Source organism: Osmerus mordax, chromosome 17 (assembly GCF_038355195.1).
Source record: "Osmerus mordax isolate fOsmMor3 chromosome 17, fOsmMor3.pri, whole genome shotgun sequence".
Classification (NCBI taxonomy): Eukaryota; Metazoa; Chordata; class Actinopteri; order Osmeriformes; family Osmeridae; genus Osmerus; species Osmerus mordax.
Window position 1 is genome coordinate 9908177 of NC_090066.1, and position 17022 is coordinate 9925198.

The window sequence follows — 17022 nt, forward strand, 5'->3', positions numbered from 1 at the left end:
TTGAGTCTGTTAAATTTCTTACCGATTGGAGTGAGATCATTCTGTATGAGGTATAAACCAGGATGGGAAAGGGTATGGAATCAGGAAAGGGCTGGGGTCAGGTTCAATGTAGCCTACACGTTTTATCCAAATCGTTGGCCAAACCACAAAAGGCCTGCATGATTTACATCATCACCGTTCCTCATTGTCAAAGCTTTAACGGTGTAAAAATGCTTACATTCAGTAAGTATAAAATACAAATTAAAAAAGTCAAATAAATAAACACATTTTACAGTGATTAGCCTGTACACTGGTTTGAATTTAAACTTTTTCAAACTGTAATTCCCAGCGGCCAGAAACCGAGCGAATACGAAAAATGACGATAATGACGTCAGGCGCTGTGCTAGTCTCGTTTCGCTTACTGCGAAGGAGAGGAAAAAAGCAAGCTACAAGAAGGAAGAGCAATGGCGACATTGGATCGCCAAATACCAAGTCCGGATACGTTTCTGTGTAAACCTTGGTCTACTTTCGTAAAAGCAACCAAATTACAGTATTTTGACAGTAAGTGTGCACATTAATGATGTCGTACATTTTAGTGACACGTGTTGTGACTGTGTCGTTGAACTGAGATTGAGTTGAGCTCGTGTCCTCTTCCATGCATCTGTCAAAGCTGAAAGAAACAAAACAGAAACTCTATCATTATAAATAGAGTATGTACAATACAATTGCCTTTCGAGGAATCCGAATTGGCAACGTCAGCCACTTATAGGCACTTTTGGTACGCTAGAATATGTAACGGTTGGTGAGTAATCGCTAAGTTTCTTTGCTAGTTGGTTTTGACAGCTCCTCTTGATTTACTGGAAGGCACATAGCTAGCTAACTAGCTCATAGCAGCCTGCTGCTCGTGTGTTAGCTCGACCCAGCATGGCTGCATGCATGGTCCGTCGTTGACTCCAAAGTTTTCCTGCACCCGTTGTTATTCTGAGTGCAATAACAATGTTTGTTCATTCCGATACAGATTCTCCCTTCGAAGACGGTGCGAAATACCTTATCGACAACAAGGATGCAATAAAACTCAGCAGAGAAGGTAAGATTAACATGTGGTGCTGTCACGCTCATGACAACGTGTTGTTATTGTCTGTGACGACACTCCTGCTGGCCTTCTATGGCAGTTTTCAGACATGCAACTACATACTTTATGCGAAGTACGTGAAAAGAGATACATTTGATACTGGAACAGAATGAGAAATAATCTATTCGCTATCTTTCTCGGTGTAAACGTTAGAATAATGTGAACAGATTAAAAAAGGTGTTGTCACAATTAAGTTAGGTTCTGTACCATTTCTACTAGTGATAATAATGCATAAATGATAACTTAGACCATTTCAGTGAGCACTGCCATGGCAGCCATTGTAGTTAGCCGTCCTGTAGCCAACTGTTACTGTATGTCTCAAAATATTAGTCACGCCCATTATCTCAAGTACCAGATGACCTCCTCTTGCCATCTAACTCTCAGCCAGACAGCACTGTAGTCCCTGGAGCTATTGACCCATAGCCTATAGTCAGGTCATCTGAGAGTGGGAGGGAGAAAGAGACACACTCAGACACACAGCTCCAGCTGATGAGGTCAGGCAGTACCGAAGGATGACTGACGGCAGCACAGCCCGACCACATAATCATCTCTGGAAATAGTGACTGGTGCAGTGCCCCTTGGTTCCGTGTTGCTAATCTGCAGTCTGTTGCAGAGTGTCGGCAGCGTTGAACCCCAAGCTGCTGTAATGTTGTATGGAGAGGAGTTGTAGCACAAGCTTGTCTGACGGGTTTAAACATCAAAAGATGGGAAGGTTCAAAAACGAAATACTTCATTGACGAAAAAGGAGTATTTGTTTGCCGGGCTTTGGCACGGCAGCTGGTTTGGCAGTGTCTGCACAGGGGTAAGCTACACACTCTGTTCTTATTTGCCTTGGCTGAGTCAAAGGAAATAGCATTTGTTCTTTTACAAGTACGGCAATCGCCGCTCCGCTGCTTTGTGTGAAACTTGACGGACGATAGGTTTCGGACAATAGGTTCACCCCTTCACTACCCCCCCCCCTCTCCACACAACCTCTCTCTCCCCCCCCCCCTCCCCCTTCCACCACACACACAACAACTTCCTAAAACCCAAAGACGTTTTGGTTTGATTCACCTTAGACGGGAAGAACCCCACCGCTCTGGGTGTTTTTGCACGCGCCGACACGTCGAGCTGGGAGAAAGTTCCCCCTCGGCCGCGGCTCTGGTCCTCGTTAACCACGTGAGGGACCGGTCCTCACCACAACCTTGACGTCGCTGGTGCCTACTGCCTGGCTCGGTGCCTACCGCCTGGCTCGGTGCCTTTTGCGCAGGGAGAGAAAATGGCCGTCGCATCCCTGCCTGCGTCTGCACCCTCTCGGTGCACCAGATGATAGGAAACATGTCTGCCAACGCGATAGGGGTCACGGGCAAACACTCGCGCCGTGTGCCGTCCAGTTGGTTCCACTCACTCTGTTTTTCCTACCGTGGTGCACAACTCTAAGTCTAACCTTAACCATGAACCTTGACCTTGCTCTTAGTAGTAAACCCTGGTCGGACAATCTGACAGGTAGGATAAAATGTTCAGACACCGGCTCTGTTATCTCTTCTTATGAGTCATAAATAACCCCCCCTGCTAGTAAGTGTGGTGTTTCTCTGAATGAGGCAAATGAGACCAGCTGTATGAGTGTGACAGGCAGAGGGTCTTGTTATTCCCCCTGTCCCGTGGTTGGACGAGCGTGTGAACAGGGAAATGGCAGACGGCCCGCTCTTTTTGATGTTGTGTGTCTCTGTGAAGGAATCCGGCGCTGACTGCGCTTGAGCTGCAGCAGTACATAAGCTGTACATACTGTGCCAGGCTCGCATCCTGCTTCTGTATGCTAGTGCTGTCCCCGATCTCTCTCTCTCTCTCTCTCTCTCTCTCTCTCTCTCTCTCTCTCTCTCTCTCTCTCTCTCGTCTGTGTATCCTCCCCTACTTTCTGTCATTGCTTTTCTTTGTCCCGCTAATTCTGTAACCCCCCCCCCCACACTCATGACCTCTACCTTCCCCTGGCGTTTTCTCTTTGTCTCCCCCCCCCCCCCCCCCCCTCTCTCTCTATCTATCTCGCACACGTTCTCATTCTCACCCCAAACCCCTTTTCAGAGATGCACGTGTACGGCCAGCATCCCACCCAGGAGGATATCTGCCTCGTCGTCTGCCATGTCTGCAACCAAGTGGTCAAACCCCAGGGAATCCTGACCCATTACGGTAGGAGGCCCGGAACCCACACGGCCGCGCCCGGAGTTCTGCTCTGCCAAACACCCTCACGCCCAAACACTGCCAGACATGGGCGAGGGAGAAAGGGAAAAAAAACACTGCTTGAAAATCCTTTCAAAACAATGCTTGTGCTTCACTTCAGCAGATTGTAATCTAGAGTCTAGAGACACCTTTTGGAACTTGTTTTTTTTTTTTCTTGAAGGTCAGATGGAAGGAATTAACGGTGTATGAAGGGGCACTTAACCAAAAAATATCTTGTTCCATGTAGGTTACTTTTAATTTACTTTTTGTACAAGCTATAGAATGTCCAAGGTGTCTCTGAAAAAACATTTGCTTGATAGTTCTTTCAAAGGTATTTGAAAGGTTTTTCAAATAGTAATTCATCCCAGGTGAGCATGCGACTTTCCTCCATGCCGTAAAGCTAAGCTTGCCTGAAATGGTTTCCATCACAGTATCTTGACACAACCGACAGTGGATGGACACGACCATGTAAAATACTTCGAAATTGGCCATAGTAGTTTATTTGAGAATGACTGGAAAAAACAGTTGCAGTGTCTCTCTCTCTCTTTGTCTCTCTCTCCGTCTCTGTCTCTCACTCCCTCTCCATTCTTTTGTCTCTCTCTCTCTCTCTCTCTCTCTCTCTCTCTCTCTCTCTCTCTCTCTCTCTCTCTCACGCTCGCACTTTCCTTGGACCCGCTCACGGTGTGTTTCTCTGTTTGTTTGTTTACATTTGAGCTGAGCCCTCGCAAGTGCGCTCACATCTGCTGCCGGCAGCATGTGCAAAGGATCGAGCTGTGTGGTTGTGCAGAAAGAGTCAGACACACACACACACACACACAGCTTCAGGCTGTGTATTCTGTGCCCACTATTGGCCCCCCTACAGCTTGTTGGCAGAGACTGTGCCTACCGGTCTTGATACAGCTAAGAGACTCATTTACCACACAGAATCAGATCCTGGATCTGTCTTTCCATTAGTTACCCCGATTCTAATCTGAAATGGGCATAGTGTAAACTGACCTGAGATCTTATTACGGTGCCTCCTCTACTTATTATCCTCCCTGTACAGCTGCAGAGAGAGTAACATGGGGGTCAGTGATTAGGGTCAGCGCCTCTCTGCTATGCATGGCCAGCTCTGCTCCCTCGCTCTCTCACAGACTCTGCTCTCCTCTCAACTCTGCGCTCTCAGCTCAAAAGCAGGGAGAGGAGGGACACAGACCGACAGCCATGCAGACAGGTGACTAGACAAACAGACAGAGATAGGCAGACACCTAGACAGACAGACTGATAGACGGGTAGCCAGACAGGCAGCTAGTCAGACAGGTAGACAAGCAGGCACACTAGCTCGTCAAGTAGGCGGGCAGACGTGAGTCTGTGTTGTTTTCATGTCCGGCTCCTGGCCCCTGCTGCTGGCTGTGTTACTGGCTGGGCTGACTAGGCAGAGACTTAACGGGGGGGGGGGGGGGGGGGGGTACCCTTCTCAGGGTAGGGGCCTATACCCTGCTACACTTGTGGATTAATTAAACCCTGACAGCTCTTCGTGCTTTGGTTTACTCCGTCTCTCTCGCTCTCTCACACTCATCCTCTCCCACAGTCTCTCTTGTTGGTTCTTTGATGTGTGGGGGCAGCCTGTCGGCACTTCCACTGTGTGTATGTGTGTGTTTTGTCGTGTGTGCGTGCAGTGTTTCGCTGTTGTTCCTCGAGTTATTGAGGCTTGTAAATGAGGAGGCCTGTCCCATCGCTCTATGGAGTCTGTATAGTGCAACGACATGGTAGCTGCAACAGTGTGTTGCGTATCAGAGCGTGTTAGAGAAGGGCCGGACATGGTTCTCTCTCACGCTCTCTCTCTCTCTGTCTGGGGCGGTTGCGTGACTTCCGTTAGCCGTGCCAGCGCCAATGGCTCCGCAACGGATGTAAACAATGCCAGCTGAGCTGTTGGACTCTACTTCCTCTTCCTGTGGTTGCTCGCAGACGAGGCTAGCAGTGACTACACGCTAGGCCAGAGCAGGACTGGAAATACTTTATACTTGTTTTGGGCAGGCCGGTAAACACCACAGGCTAGGCTAGGGTACGCTAGGCTTAAGCAGGCTAGAAAACTCCACACGCTAGGCTAGGCTAGGGTGCTCGGTGCTTGAGCAGGCTAGTAAACTCCACGCTAGGCTAGGTTAGGGAATGCTAAGCTAGGGCAGGCCAGTAAACACCCCATGTTAGCCTATGCCAAGCCCACAGCAGGAACCAGGCCATTACTGTATAAAAAGGCCATTTGTCAATATTCTGAATTTGGATTAGACAAACTATATAAACGTGCCCTAACAGAGGTCAAAATGAGTGGTAAAACCAACAGTGGAAACTGGAACAAAACATATGTTTTAATTTCTCATTCCTTCAGAAAGTATTATAGTAAGATTATTCCAGCTAGTTGTTGTCTTGCATGTGGAGGCAGATATTGCGACTGCAACTGCTACTATTGATGCTTAGCCCTGCATACCTGTGAATGAAGTGGACTTTGGTCCGTCACGCAACACAGCTGCCTCTGTGCCACTCATGGCCTATTTACACACCTGCCACACACGCACACAAACACACTCACACACAGGCAAGTACACCTGCAAAAAAAAACTCACATACACACACAGGCAAGTACACCTGCAAAAACCTCCCATACACACACACACACAGGCAAGTACACCTGCTAAAACCCCACATACACACGCGTCAACACCTGCCGTACGTGCACACACGCATGCAATCACACCCCCAAAACACACACTCCCACACGCCAGGTCTTATCTGACCGTCGACGCGGCCCCATTGTTTTTGCGTGTTGTCGGTATTTCAGCACTCATTGACAGGGAGGCCAGGCATTCGTCCAGTCAGGACTTCAACGCATTGGCCCTTTCATCTGCCAACCACGAAAGAGGGGGAAGATAGATTGGACAAGGGGGAGCCTGGAATGGAGAGAGGCGGGAGAGTGTTGGCTCGTCTCCCCCAGGCAGAGCGACTCCGGCTCTTAGCAGGGCCAAGTCTATTTAGGAGACTGTTAGTATTGGGGGGGGGGGGGGATGTTGATTCCCAAAATGAATAACCGTGACAGAGACACTTTAATCTGCTGACAAGTGAAGTAGCGAGTCCATATTCTCTCCCAAAGCGCCTCGCAAGAGAAAGCAGTACGAACGCGATTTGATGTGTTCAGCATGGGGTTTGTTCGTGCGCGCGTGTGTTTGTGTGCGCGTTTCTGACATTCCCCCTCTGTTCCTTGGCAGGTAGCTGGGGAGTAGTTTCCCAGTGAGAGAGAGAGAGAGAGTAGAGGACTGCTCCCCCTTCTTCTCCTCTTCCTCCTCCTCCCCACCCCACTCCCTCCCTCCCCCCCAAGACATGCATAGCAAGAACCGTAAGTCTGCTCCTCTCCTTCGCTCTCCTCCCCCCCCCCCCCCCTCTCTCTCCTCCTCTTAATACTGCATTAAAGAAGAATAACAAAAAATAATAATAATAATAATACATGAAGAGTGATAATTTGATATGCCGTGTTATTTTAAGCCTTCATCGTGTGTGTGTTCCAGAGAAGCGTCACGGCTCCCCGTGCCCCTCCCGGGCCCCACTGGTCCCCATGAAGCCCAAGGTGTCTGTGGCCCCCAGCCCAGGGGACACGCTGGCCTTCAGGGTGCCCAGGGACTACCCCCACTCCCGCTTCAGCAAGGCCCCTCTGGCGGTGTACCCCCCCAAGGGAGCCCGCGGCAGGACATGGTGCGGACTCGCACTTCGCGGACACGCTCGCGCGCACATTCGCACACGCACCGCACACGCTTTCGTCTGTTTCAAAGGAATCATTGAATTGTACCTTCTCTCTCTCTCTCTCTCTCTCTCTCTCTCTCTCTCTCTCTCTCTCTCTCCTTTTCTCTGTCCCTCTTTATTTCTCTCTTTGTAATGTGCGTTTTATGTTTTTCTTGTCTCTGTTTTTTTGTCTTTTTACTTTGTGTCTCTCTCTCCCCCCCTCTCTCTCTTCCTCTCTCTTTTTCCCCCTCTCTCTCTCCCCTTCTCTAGTGTGTCCTTGCCGGTGGTGAGCCTGGAGAAGATGCCTTGTCTGGGCCGAGCGGAGGGAGGCGCCCACGTCCGAGTCAGCTGCTCCCCCTCCACGTCCTCCCCTTCCTCCTCCTCCTCCCTCAAAGCCTCCCCCTCCACCCCATCTTCCCACTGCACCCAGGAGAGGCTGGCGAACGGCCGCGGGCCCCCCACCCCGCGCCCCTCCGCCTCCCCGTCGCCCTCGGACGGGCGGCCGGGCCCGGCGGCGCGCTCCCCGCTGGACAAGCCCTTCCCCTCGCCGCTGGACCGCCGCCACTCCCAGTTGGCCTCCCCCCGCTCCGCCCCGCCGCTCCCCTCGCCCTCCCCCCGCCCCGCCGCACCCCTGCCGTCGCCCGCGAAGAAAAAGCATCCGAACGACACCAAGAGCGCCAGGCCTCACAAGAGGCTCTCAGGTGAGTGTGTGTGTGTGTGTGTGCGTGCTCCTGTTTAAGCAAAAGGAATCCAGAAATGTTTCCCTTTTTTCAACTTGGATTGATCCAGAGACTCTCACCATCTCGAGGGAATCCCACCCGCCCCGAGGCTAGCATAGTAGCTTAGCTACATCCTCATGTGATGCGTGTGAGCGTGTGACCGATAAGACAACAGAGCAGATGATTTAGTCTGTTGATCCGTGTGAAAACGCATTCTGGCATTTGGTCCCACACTGGCTGGCAAAGAACTGCCCCTCTGTTAGTGAGCATATTTAGGAACTCTAAAACCTAACTGTGTGTGTGTGTCGGTGTTTATATTTGCAACAAGCCCAACACTAGACCTTTACCCTCTCTCTTTCTCCAACCCCCCCCCCCTCTCTCTGTCTATCTGGCTCTCTCTCTCTCTGCCTGTCTATCTAGCTCTCTCTCTACCTGTCTATCTGGCTCTCTCTCTCTCTGCCTGTCTATCTGTCTATCTGGCGCTCTCTGCCTGTCTATCTGTCTCTCTCTCTCTATGCCTGTCTATCTGGCTCTCTCTCTCTCTGCCAGTCTATCTGTCTCTCTCTCTCTCTCTGCCTGTCTATCTGTCTCTCTCTCTCTCTCTGCCTGTCTATCTGGCTCTCTCTGCCTGTCTATCTGGCTCTCTCTACCTGTCTATCTGGCTCTCTCTACCTGTCTATCTGGTTCTCTCTACCTGTCTATCTGGCTCTCTCTACCTGTCTATCTGGCTCTCTCTACCTGTCTATCTGGTTCTCTCTACCTGTCTATCTGGCTCTCTCTACCTGTCTATTTGGCTCTCTCTACCTGTCTATCTGGCTCTCTCTGGCTGAGAACATGGAACTGCGTATGTATCATAGTGTGGTTTACCCTCCGGGGTAGCAGCCGAGACACCTCGGTGTAGGGTAACGCTACTGTCTAGCGCTCGCAGAATGAAGGAAGCCCGGCTCTCCGCCTGTGGGTGGAGTCATGCAGTATCGAGTGATTAGGCTCGTCCCCGTCACCAATCAAGTTCCCAACGGTACAAAATGGCGTTGTGTGACGAGAACTATGCAGAGATGAAGACCAACTACATACGCGAGGCTGAGATGAAAGTTCACTGAGGTAGAGATGTCGAGAACCATCTGATCACCCGTAACCTGGGTAACCTCCTCCTGACACACCCGTAACCTGGGTAACCTCCTCCTGACACACCCGTAACCTGGGACCCCGTACACCGTGAGGCGATTTCGCTGACGACGACATCTACGCAAAACACACACGAGGTGGCGTGGAAACGTCAAGTGCCCCGGGTGTTGTCCGTTTGACCGCTGTGTTGCACAAGAGCCGGAGCATGGCCACACGCCCTCAGAGGGAGCGAGGGAGGGAGCGTGAGGGCGTGCACGCGTTGAGCAGGAACACCGTGTCAAAAGAAAGAGGGAAGAAAGTCAATGTTTTGGAGTGTGAAAAGTGTTTACAGCCTTTCAGGCGTGTAGTAGGCAGCGTGTCGTGAAAGAAACGACCGAAGGAGACGGGTTTCTTAAACAACACCAGCTGCACTGCTGGCGCCTACCTATCAGACTTCTGTGGAGGAGGAGGGCTCCCTCCTCTCTCTCTCTCTCTCTCTCTGTTCATCTTCTATCTTCCCCCTCTCTCTCTCTCTCTCTTGTCCTCTGCCTACTCTCTCTCTCTCTCTCTCTCTCTCTCTCTGCCCTTTCTCTCTACTCTCCATCAATTTTTTCAACTATGTCATCTCCTCCTCCTCCCCTGCCTCACATTCCCTAACCTTACCTTGATTCTCTCTTCCTCCTTATTCCCTCTCTCTCTCTCTCTCTCTCTCTCTCTCTCTCTCTCTCTCTCTCTCTCTCTCTCTCTCTCTCTCTGCTCTCCCCTCCCTTTCTCCGCGGTGTGCAGCGCTCCTCTGATTTACGGTGTAATTCACAAGCAGCCAGAACGTCCTCGTTTTAGAAAACTCCTCCGCCCGGCCTCGTCTCTCCACCACAGGGTCGTTTCTCTCTCTCTCTGTCTCCCCCGCCATCTCGCTGTGTCTGATGGGACAGGATTATAGAGATTACAGCCCATTACAATATAACAATCGTCCAAAAATAAAGGCCAAAACCTGAATACTAGCCTCCATATCGGGCAATTCCCAGGTCCAGAATCATTCACGCTATAAATCAGTTCTGTCACTCAGAAGTAGCAAATGATTGCGTGTGTGTGTGTGTGTAATTTGTACAGGACGGGTGTTTGACCCGAACAAGCACTGCGGGGTTCAGGACCCTGAGAGCAAGAGGCAGTGCACGCGCTCCCTGACCTGCAAGGTAAGACGTTCACGGCGCACACACACACACACACACCCGAGGTATCTTCCTCTGAAATCCTCCAGAAGCCATCTCTCACAGCTCCTTTTGTATTTTGTAAGTCGTGGACTTCCTGGAGAATCCGTATGGATTTCTGTTTTGTGCCACGACTGTATCGGGTGTTTCTCGTGATGCAACGCAGATGTTTGGAGCTCCGTTAGAGGGAAGTGCCCCTAATGCTGTCGCCCTTCTTGGGGGGGGTCCAGACTCACTCGCTGACCCACCGGAGGGCGGTGCCCGGGCGCAGGAAACAGTTTGACGTCCTCCTGGCCGAGCACAAAGGTCGCGCCAAGGAGAAGGACGCGGAGAAGGACGGAGCGAAGGAGAGGGACGGCGGCCAGGTCAGGAGGGAGAGCCAGGGGCCCGGTCTGGGCCAGGCCGCGGCCCCGTCGTTGGACGTGGCACCGACGCCTCCAACTCCCAGCAAGCCCTCCCACCTCCACAACGGCCGGACCGTCTCCACGCTCAGGCTGCGGCTGGCCAACGCACACATCCCCAGGTATGCTGTGTAGATGGAATACACGTCTTGGGGAACTCACGGTTAACTCCTGTTATTGCTGTGGAAGATAGGGTTGGAAGATTCTCATCTTTCCAGATAAGTTTACCTTAATTGATATTGCACATTCCTCCCCAGTTATTTACCTCGTTTTTGGAGCGGTAAAGTGAAATATAAGTCGTGTAAATATTTCCCTTATCTGTAATATACGCTTCTGCCACTGGGGGACGCTGTGAACGAGTTGTCTGAATGCAGTTGTACCAGGAGTACAAATGAAGAAGTGGAGACCTCGTACGTGGGTGGCTCTAACAGAATGTCTTCTCACGTCTTTCTCCCTGTCTTTCTCTCCAACCCATTCTCTCATTGTTCATCCCCCCCCCCCTTCCATAACTCCCCCCCTCCCCCCAGAGTGCCTGGTGCCGTCGGGGGGGCCTCGGCCTCGAGCTCCGCCCCCCTTCAGCCCCCGTCCTCGGCCTCCGACGGCGGCGGGGCCAGCTGGGTGAGGGTCAGCGGGACGGACGGACGGCCCTCCAGCGACGAGGGGGAGGGAGACCCGGCCGAGGACCCGGACAGCCTGGCCTGCCCCTCCTCCCCTCACCACCCTCGACCCCTGGGGGTGAGTGTCTCCCACCCAGAAGACGGGGAGAGGAGGAGACGGTTAGACGGGTAGACAGACACGCAGATCCAGGCAGATAGACGTGCTTAAATATGCCCATGTACAGTTTTACGGATGGCTTTGCCGTTTTTTTTTTTACGCTGCTCAGGCGTGTCTTGTCGGTGCAGGTGTTAGGTCTGGAGAGAGTGGGGAGAGACAGTGATAGTGCAGGGCGTGTGTCTCAGACGTGTGTCTGTAGGTTAATCTCTGCTTACCTCCACCTCCCTCTCCCACCCTCTCCGGCCCTTTTTCCTCTCTCTCTCTCTCTCTCTCTCTCTCTCTCTCTCTCTCTCTCTCTCTCTCTCTCTCTCTCTCTCTTTTTTCTTATTCCTTTCCCCATCTGTCTCGCCCTTCTGTTATTTTTGTGCTCCCTCTCCCTCCTGATCCTCACATCCCTCCTCGTTCCTGACTTTCCTTCCGTCCCTCTTTGCCTGTTCCGTCTCCCACTTTCTTTGCCTCTCCCTCCCTCCTTTTCTGTCTCCCTTTCGTCTTTCTCCCCCCCCCACCCCCCCCACAGTGCTGTGCGTTCAGCAGCAGACTATTGGGAAGGGGTCACTATGTGTTTGACCGCCGGTGGGACAAGATGAGGCTGGCACTGCACTACATGGTGGAGAAGCACGTCAACGCACAGATGTGGAGGTGTGTGTGTGTGCGTACTCTCACTGACTCTTGGAGTAATGTGCACCGATAAAACGCTATCATTGTCTCTTCAGTTTAGCGCGACTCACTAGCCCACGTGTCCTCCCTGCATGCTTTTCTAGGAAGGTGCCCCTGGCCGCAGAGAACCCCCCCCAGCCCCCCACCGCCACCCCCCCAGCCCCAGTCACCCTTCTCCAGCCCCCTGGGCCATCCCTTCTCCTCAGTCCCCCCCCCTTCCTCCTCCTCCGCCGCCTCCTCGTCAGAGGGCTTCTCCTTGGTGTCCTACGCTCCAGCCTTCCCACAGGCAGCGTCCGGGACAGGGGTGTTCAACCTCCGCGACCCCCCCCGGCCCCCGGAACCCGTGTCCCCTGCCCAGGGAAGAGCCCGCAACGGCACCACCAAGACCAGCCGCCTCCCCAGGGAAGGCCACTTAGAAGGGGCCAAAAGGAGGAAGATCTCCTCTTCCTCCCTCCCCAGCGCTGACCCCGCCCTGAGGAACGGGAGCAGCAGCAGCAGCCACCCCTCCGCCTCCCCCCTCCCCAGCCCGGGGCCTCCTGTCCCGGCCGGCCGGAGGAAGGGGATGGGGCGTGCTGGGAGCGGGCCGGTGGCTCGGGCCGTGGACTGGTACCCTTGTGCCGAGCCCGCCGCCCCTTACCCTCCCCCAGCCAGGGACCCCGCCCTGCCTTTCTCCTCCGGCTTCCAGCCTCCGCCGCCACCACCGCCTCCTCCTCCCCCCTCCAGCCCCCTGGCCTACGGAGGCGGAGCCGAGGGCAGGAAGAGGAGGAGCCCCAGCTCGTTCGGAGAGAGGCCCAGCAAGGTGAGCAAGGCCTCGGGGCTGGAAGCCATCTTCAGGAGGAGCGGAGGCCTGCTGTCGGCCAGGCCAGACTCACCTCGACAGGTGACGACCCCTCTCACACACACTGCCCTCGTGCTGTCGGGAGAGGTTGTTGAGGGTTCGGGAATCGAGGATGAAGTAGCAACTGTCCTTTTGATGGTTCAGCAATTCGTCGAAACGCATCACATGACATTTAATTTATTTAGCCGACGTACACATAGAGCGGGTAAGGTTTGTTGTGCAGCTTAATTACATTCATAGGTCATTCATGAGATTAACTAAAAGTTATTATACTGTGGTCTGTTGTCCTTATTTATACACACAATAAATACAAAATTAATGGAGAAATCAATGGAAAAATACAGAAATTTCTACATATTTAGTTATGCTCTCACAGACACACACGCTTCAGAGATATCCTCAAACCTTCCAGTCTCACCTCACTTCTTTGCATTTTGTGGGGGTGGAGTTTCTTCTCAGTTTTAACAGCTGCAAATAGGCGTGAATGACCTGTGAATAACATGAATCTGCGCATGCACATTATCCAACCCTAAACAGCACACACACCTAAACACATACCTCAACTCACCCCACCCTCACACACACACACCAATCGGCTTACCCAACTCCTTTGGTACCTGTCATCTGTAGACTGATTTGGCATCTGTCATCCTCGTTTCCTGTTAAAATGACTGTATATAGACCAACTAATCGTCCTGTTGTCCATCACCTTTCTTTCATAGCCCAAGATGCACCATTGAGGCCAATATGACGAACAGACCGAATGTTTGGCAGCTGTAGTATCAATACGACAAGACTCTGGTTCATCAGCCAATGGCAGTGCAGCTCACACGGTGAGGGGGAACCTCGGACTTGGAGTCCACGTGGGCTCCTCCCCTCGCACACCTCTGTGCCCGTATATAGACTTGTGGTCCCTCCTCCTAACTCCACCTCTAACTGGATCAACCAATGGAGTGGTGTAAATGGTGGACGCGGTCACTTAGGAACACTCAGATGAAGACAAGAGAGAGATATATCACAGACTACCCTCTAATAAGGGAAATTTGCTTTGGTTTTAGTTTGGCATCGTTATCACCGCTGTACATTTTTTGGTTGATTTACCAATCAAGTTTGTAGATTCTTGTTACTTCCTGTTCCTGTGTTGGTCAGGTGACCAGAAAGGCATCCTTATTTCTGTGTTGGTTGGTTGGAAGTACCTACCTGTGAGAGCCTCCTGTTTAGGCCCACAATCCTTTGAAGCTCATCCGTCTGTCTTTGTTTCCATCTCTCTCTCTTTCTCTCAGCCTGTCTCAACTTTGCTCGCTCTCTCTCCTTTTTACCCCCACTATATTCAACCCCGCCCTACTAGCATGCCTGCGTTTAAAGTGCACTTACTCCGCTTCCCCCTCCTGGACTCCACAACAGACCAGAACCAAGCAGGCCACAGCCCCACACATGGACCTGTCCAAACCAGGGAAGAACTTTACCCAATATAGGAAGAATTCAGGTTTTTTGAGGATTGTAACATTGTTGTTTTGTCTCTAAAGTTGCACGAAACACAGTGTCGGTGTTTCCTAACTTGCATCCTAAAGGAAAAAGCTACGGTGTTGGTGGTGTTCTTTCTTAAAAATTGTATTTATCATGTTCGTAATTATTTTCTTACTGTCCAGAGCAGAGCTACAGATGCTGTTGGGCAAAATATAATTGTATTTCATAAAAAGAAATGAAAGTTGGAAGTATTATTTTAGAGTTTCATTTTGTTAAATGTGTACATATCTTTTTGGTTATTTTTGTATTTATTAATAATTCTCCCAGTACTAAAAGAACTAAAGATGATGTGTCTTGGCCTTCCGGGTCTGTCTGTATAAAGATCTATTGAGATGGTTTAGTTTTGTAGAGGGCCTCATATATCTTTTTGCCTGAGGGTTTATCTTTTTTTAAGCCTTCTTCCAATGTTCAACTTTGTTTTTTTGTTTTCTATGTACCTCTGGTTCAACACTCTGTCGTGTGACGCTTACAATAAGTGTATGATGTGTAGCAAGTTCCCCCGCTTGGTACCTGCCAAACCACCCCTCAAGGAATATTCCGGCAATTTAACAGTCGCACCTTGCCTGCAAAGTACATTTGTGACACTTTTTTTCAACATTTTTGTCTAATAATGCATATGTATAGCGTTGACTAAAAAGCAATGCAACAGAACCAGTCTCAAACTGACTTAAATATCTAGTCTGACCTTTTCAGTTGATCTAATGCGGCAAAGGCATTTTATGTATTTGTTGCTTCAAAGGTTTTTCCGTCTTTTTCTTATATTCATGGATGGAGAGGGAAGGAATACAAAGGTGCAGAGGTTAAGCGGTAGAATAGACCTTCAAAATGCAGCCACTGTCCACCACAGCGTCGACAGCGATGAGCATGACACTCGGGCCATATGGCACTGCCCCCCTACATGCCCCCTGTGCGTTTGCAGGTCAAAAGGGATGTGCAGTTGATGAGACCGCGCACCTGGAACTAAGTGAACACTCTAGAGAACTCTTCCTATTCTTTTTGCACTTTGTCATACACCCAGATGTTTCATCTGCTTCGATTTATATATCGATTTATATATATGAAATATATATTTGTAAAAACAAAAGTATTGTCAAATACTGTCGATAAGGAATTTGATATTCCTCGCAAATGAAGAATCAATGTTGCGCTGTGGTGTGCTGGCCCCCCTATCAAGCTCTGTTGAATGTATAGAGCAAGGTCCGTTTCCCCAAGGAGAAGCGTGCGTACTGTTCATATTTACACCCTCGGCCACATTCTAATACCTTGGAAATGCACCCTAGATGATTTGAGGAGTTAAGGCCAGTCTGTTTCCACCTACAAATGGTGGATCAGTTGTAGAGAGAAGGAAAAGTGCATTCTCACAAGTTTAGGATCTGAGCCCCCCTGCCTTTGCCGTACAGCCATCATCTCTAGGCTGTCAGAGGCCTAAGTGTTTGCTGGTTATTTCCTTTCTAGGAAACTCCAGTGTCACCAACAGAGATGATAGTATAAAGCTAAGAAAAGTGGCTAGATTGAATTATTGAGGCCCGGCTACGTCGCTAGGCAGAACCCCCTGTTTGCCTGTGTCTTTCCCTAGGAACAAAAACTTGGCCCATTACCCAATGTATTTGCTCCTAATACATCATTGATTCCAAACCCGACACCTTAATTATGCTCCCCCCATAGGTAATGAGATTAGACGTTGTCCATGGCAATGGACAACGTCCACAGAATGTTGCACATTATATGTAATATCAAGTCCATGATCCATCCTGTTCCTGATCCCTGGTGTGTTTCAGCGTGCGTGTTTCTGTATTCCTCTCACTCTGTGTGTGTGTGTGTGTGTGTATTCTACTGCTAGGACCTTCATTGGACTTGCTTCCTTCAGGTGAACAGCACTGTCTTCAGTCTGATTGTTACCCTGGCTCTAAATAGCTAGTTTACTGACTGGAGAATATACAGTAAATATTCCTCAGAGGTTAGGTCAAGGCGGTATGGAGATTGGTAGAGTACTTTGACGCAGGCTCATGTTACCAAGCTGTAGGGGAAAGGATGTCTCTGTAAGGCCTTATTTTTATACAGACTGTAAATAAATCTGACCCCATATATGAGGTTGATGAAATTGCTACACTTCCTAGGTGTTGTCAATGATGTGCTTTTTACTTCTGGGTTTTTGTTCCTCATATCCTCTTGGCCCTGTGGCTTTTTTAGCAATGGAATTAGTGTATTTTCAGGTTTGACTGTTTTGGATTTGAAATAAATCGAATACATTTTTTACCTGCAGCTTTAGTTCTCCCGTTCTTTGTCTCAAAGTGGGTTGGCCTATTGGGTCATCTGATGTTTTATGACGATTTCCTCAAAGCTTTTAAAAAGATGTATACGAAATGTCCACAATATGCACTTGTGTGAAGGCATCATGTGTGTTATGATGGAACAAGAGAAACCCAAGGTCCAAATCAATTGTTAATGATTTCAAATGACATAATGGTCATTACAGCATAGAAAAATGGGCCAGCCACAAAATAGACCAAAAATGACAATTTTAGGTAGGTCTAATGTGCTAAATGCTGCTGGGATGTAATTGCAGAGATAAAAGGTTTCAAAACACTGTGTAGCACTTCAATGAATTCAGAAGTTTTCCCCCCATTGCAAACAGCATTCTTATGATAATGGTTTAATGCCGGTCCTTTGGTTAATTGTGTGGGCGATAGCGGTGGGCACCTTTTGTTGTGTTTCTGAGGCCTATAGGAAAGGGCTGGAGGGA

The 17022-nt window shown here is 50.3% G+C and overlaps 1 protein-coding gene across 1 annotated transcript; it reads left to right on the top strand.

The window, feature by feature from the left end:
- Positions 1 to 6551: 6551 nt before the first annotated feature.
- atxn7l1 (ataxin 7-like 1) lies at positions 6552 to 16386 on the top strand. Its single transcript, XM_067254684.1, is given in 10 exon segments — positions 6552 to 6671; positions 6841 to 7024; positions 7322 to 7752; positions 9985 to 10067; positions 10313 to 10605; positions 11011 to 11218; positions 11775 to 11896; positions 12019 to 12106; positions 12108 to 12794; positions 13475 to 16386. Coding segments are annotated over 10 exon segments (2130 nt in total). The 5' UTR covers positions 6552 to 6655; the 3' UTR covers positions 13493 to 16386.
- Positions 16387 to 17022: the final 636 nt, after the last annotated feature.